Below are 2,692 nucleotides of genomic sequence, written 5' to 3' on the forward strand. Positions count from 1 at the left end.
TAACCAATAACAAGGATGATTTCGATAAGCAAATTGATTTACTAACATTTTGAAAATAGTTATGTTAGTTTAAGATTCAAAACTAATTAAAACAACTCATTGCAAAATCAGATTGGTTATGATTCAACATTTCATGTTCTAAAAATTTCCAACCAATATGAATTATTATATGATGTATAGTTGAAACGTCTCTGCAAATTTGAATTTTATAAGTTTGATTTAAATTTGTTTTAAAAGTTTTCGATAAATAAAAAAGTATACAAATTTTAAACCAAGTTTTTTTGGATCGGTTTCGTTTATCCGGATTAAACACCTTTTCATAAGATTTTTTGTATAGTTATAAACTTTTATTGGATTCTTCTCAAGGTGAGAACTAAATTATGAGAATTAATTGTCGATAAAGGATCTGTGGAAGTATAGGGCCTTTACACTACTAGTGGACTATAAAACCACACACCCATAGCTATTGTGGGCTTTAGTTAGTTAAGACATGGATCCAAAATCCGGCTCCATATTACTTCTGTTGAATTGAAGACGCCGGCACCATGTAATCAATTGAATAGACTTTTCTTCTTTTCGTTTACTCACTTACGTTCAAATGTTTTCCTCTCTGTCTTTGGGAGTGACAATTTATCAACTGATATATAGAGTGAAACTTGGATATGGTTTAGGTATTCTCACAACTTTTCTCTCTCACTCAGCTCTAGACGTGGTTGTACTTGTGGACTTGTAATAATGTTTTTCAAAGCTAAAAAGAGAAAATCAATTCTAGACTCTAGTAAACTAAAAGTGGTTATGCAACACACCGTTGATAAGATGCAATAAATATCTGGATATGACAGCTTCACGATCCAACAACACCAGTAATGTCATCCTGACCCAGTCCACTGCTTTGTGATTGTCCTTTTTACCCTTTTACATTCATAACGTGCGGCAAGTACCTCGCCTTTGATACACTGCTTTATATATTTCTGAATCCAAACCGTATATCAAATCTGCCGTTCATAAGATCTTACGAGTTATTACGGCAAGCATGTAAAAATAATAATTGAGTATATAGCTCAAAGAACAAAAGAAAAACATCTTCTTATTGTATTGACTCTAGTAATGTTCTTATGTCTGCTCGGTCAGTTACCTTCCAGTCTTTTTTTTTGGCACAAGTCACCTTCCAGTCTAAACTTCAAAATTTGCTCACAAGAAAGAACAAAAATCAAGTAAACTTTATAAAGCTAAAAGTGGCAATTGTGTAAATACGTAGTCCACATATGGGCATTTCAATTAAAGTGTAGAAAAGTCATAAATAAAACTTTTCGGGGAAAATCTAATAAACACATGCACATCGCATCGAACCGAACATACAGATTTGCTCTGTCTTCGAAACACTTTAAAAATCTTTAAAATAATTTTTTTTTTAAAAGCTTTTGAATTGTCTCGGGAACAAAACTCAAGTCTTCGAAGTTCGATCAAGTTTCAGTTTTTAATCTGTTCCCTAACGAATTCGATCACCGGAGAGAATATGGAGACACCGAGGTCCGTCGGCGAGGCGTCGACGACTAACTTCGTGGTTGCACGACCGTCGGCGAAGACTGACGATGCGGTGACGACGAGAGGCTGCGGTTTCGGTAACCTAGCGTGGGTAGGCGTAGACAGAGAGGAGCTTCGTCGGAGGATAGTGATGCCTGAGTATCTCCGACTCGCCATGCGAGATTGCATCGAGCGGAAAGACTCCACCGCGGTTCCGGACCATTTGTTACTTCCCGGCGCCGCAGCCGCCACTGAGGAGTTAGCTCCTCCTCATGCACCGATGGTTGTGTTTATTAACCCGAAAAGCGGAGGTCGTCATGGACCTGTTCTTAAAGAGAGGCTTCAACAGTTGATGAGCGACGAACAGGTCAGTGTTCCTGTTTTTTTTTTTTCTTTTTCTTTTTTGTATATCAGACATTAAAGATCGTAACTCTCGAACTCATCTAGATTATGTGAAGAGGATCTTAAATTTAGATTTGGGTTTGCCTTAATTTTCTACTTAACTGGATTTGGGTTTAGATTGTGAATGGAACCACTCTGATCTAAAGTATATGGTACTAATAGAATCTATGTGGATTTGAGAGTGACCACATTCTTAGTGTACTGTTCTGTCATGATTTAATCTTCTGTCATGATCTAAAGTATATGGTACAAATAGAATCTATGTGAATTTGAGAGTGACGACATTCTTAGTGTACTGTTCTGTCATGATTTTTAATCTTTTGTCTTTCTCTGATTCTAACTAGTGGATGTTAGTTAACACACTATTTTGGCTTATGATTGTGACTCGTCAGTTAAAAAAGTTTATTGGTACTTGAAAAAGGTTATAAAACTTTTCTTGTCATGGAAAAGGGCAGAAACTTTATTACTTGGATTGTTGTTGATATTTGAAGGGTAAAAATACTTTGGAGGTTTTTTTTTTTTTTGCTTTTCTTGATAATTGTACTTTGCTTTGTGAGCACATGGGATGGTGGTTATACAATTACAGGTATTTGATCTCACAGAAGTGAAACCCCATGAATTTGTACGGTACGGTTTGGCGTGTTTGGAGACGATTGCAGCCAAAGGAGATGAAATGCGCAAGAGAATGCAGAGAAAGGATTCGGATCATGGTGACTAATAGATATACATATACACATTCTTTAAACTTTAGCAGTTCGAATGGATC

The 2,692-nt window shown here is 36.2% G+C and overlaps 1 protein-coding gene across 1 annotated transcript; it reads left to right on the forward strand.

Moving 5' to 3' along the window:
- Positions 1-1,346: 1,346 nt before the first annotated feature.
- On the forward strand, positions 1,347-2,644 carry LOC130504181 (diacylglycerol kinase 7-like). Its single transcript, XM_056998763.1, has 2 exons — positions 1,347-1,891; positions 2,513-2,644. The coding sequence occupies exons 1-2, from the start codon at positions 1,517-1,519 to the stop codon at positions 2,642-2,644; spliced, it is 507 nt and encodes a 168-aa protein (XP_056854743.1). The 5' UTR covers positions 1,347-1,516.
- The last annotated feature ends 48 nt before the right edge of the window (positions 2,645-2,692 follow it).

Source organism: Raphanus sativus, unplaced genomic scaffold (genome assembly GCF_000801105.2).
Source record: "Raphanus sativus cultivar WK10039 unplaced genomic scaffold, ASM80110v3 Scaffold1402, whole genome shotgun sequence".
Lineage (NCBI taxonomy): Eukaryota > Viridiplantae > Streptophyta > Magnoliopsida > Brassicales > Brassicaceae > Raphanus > Raphanus sativus.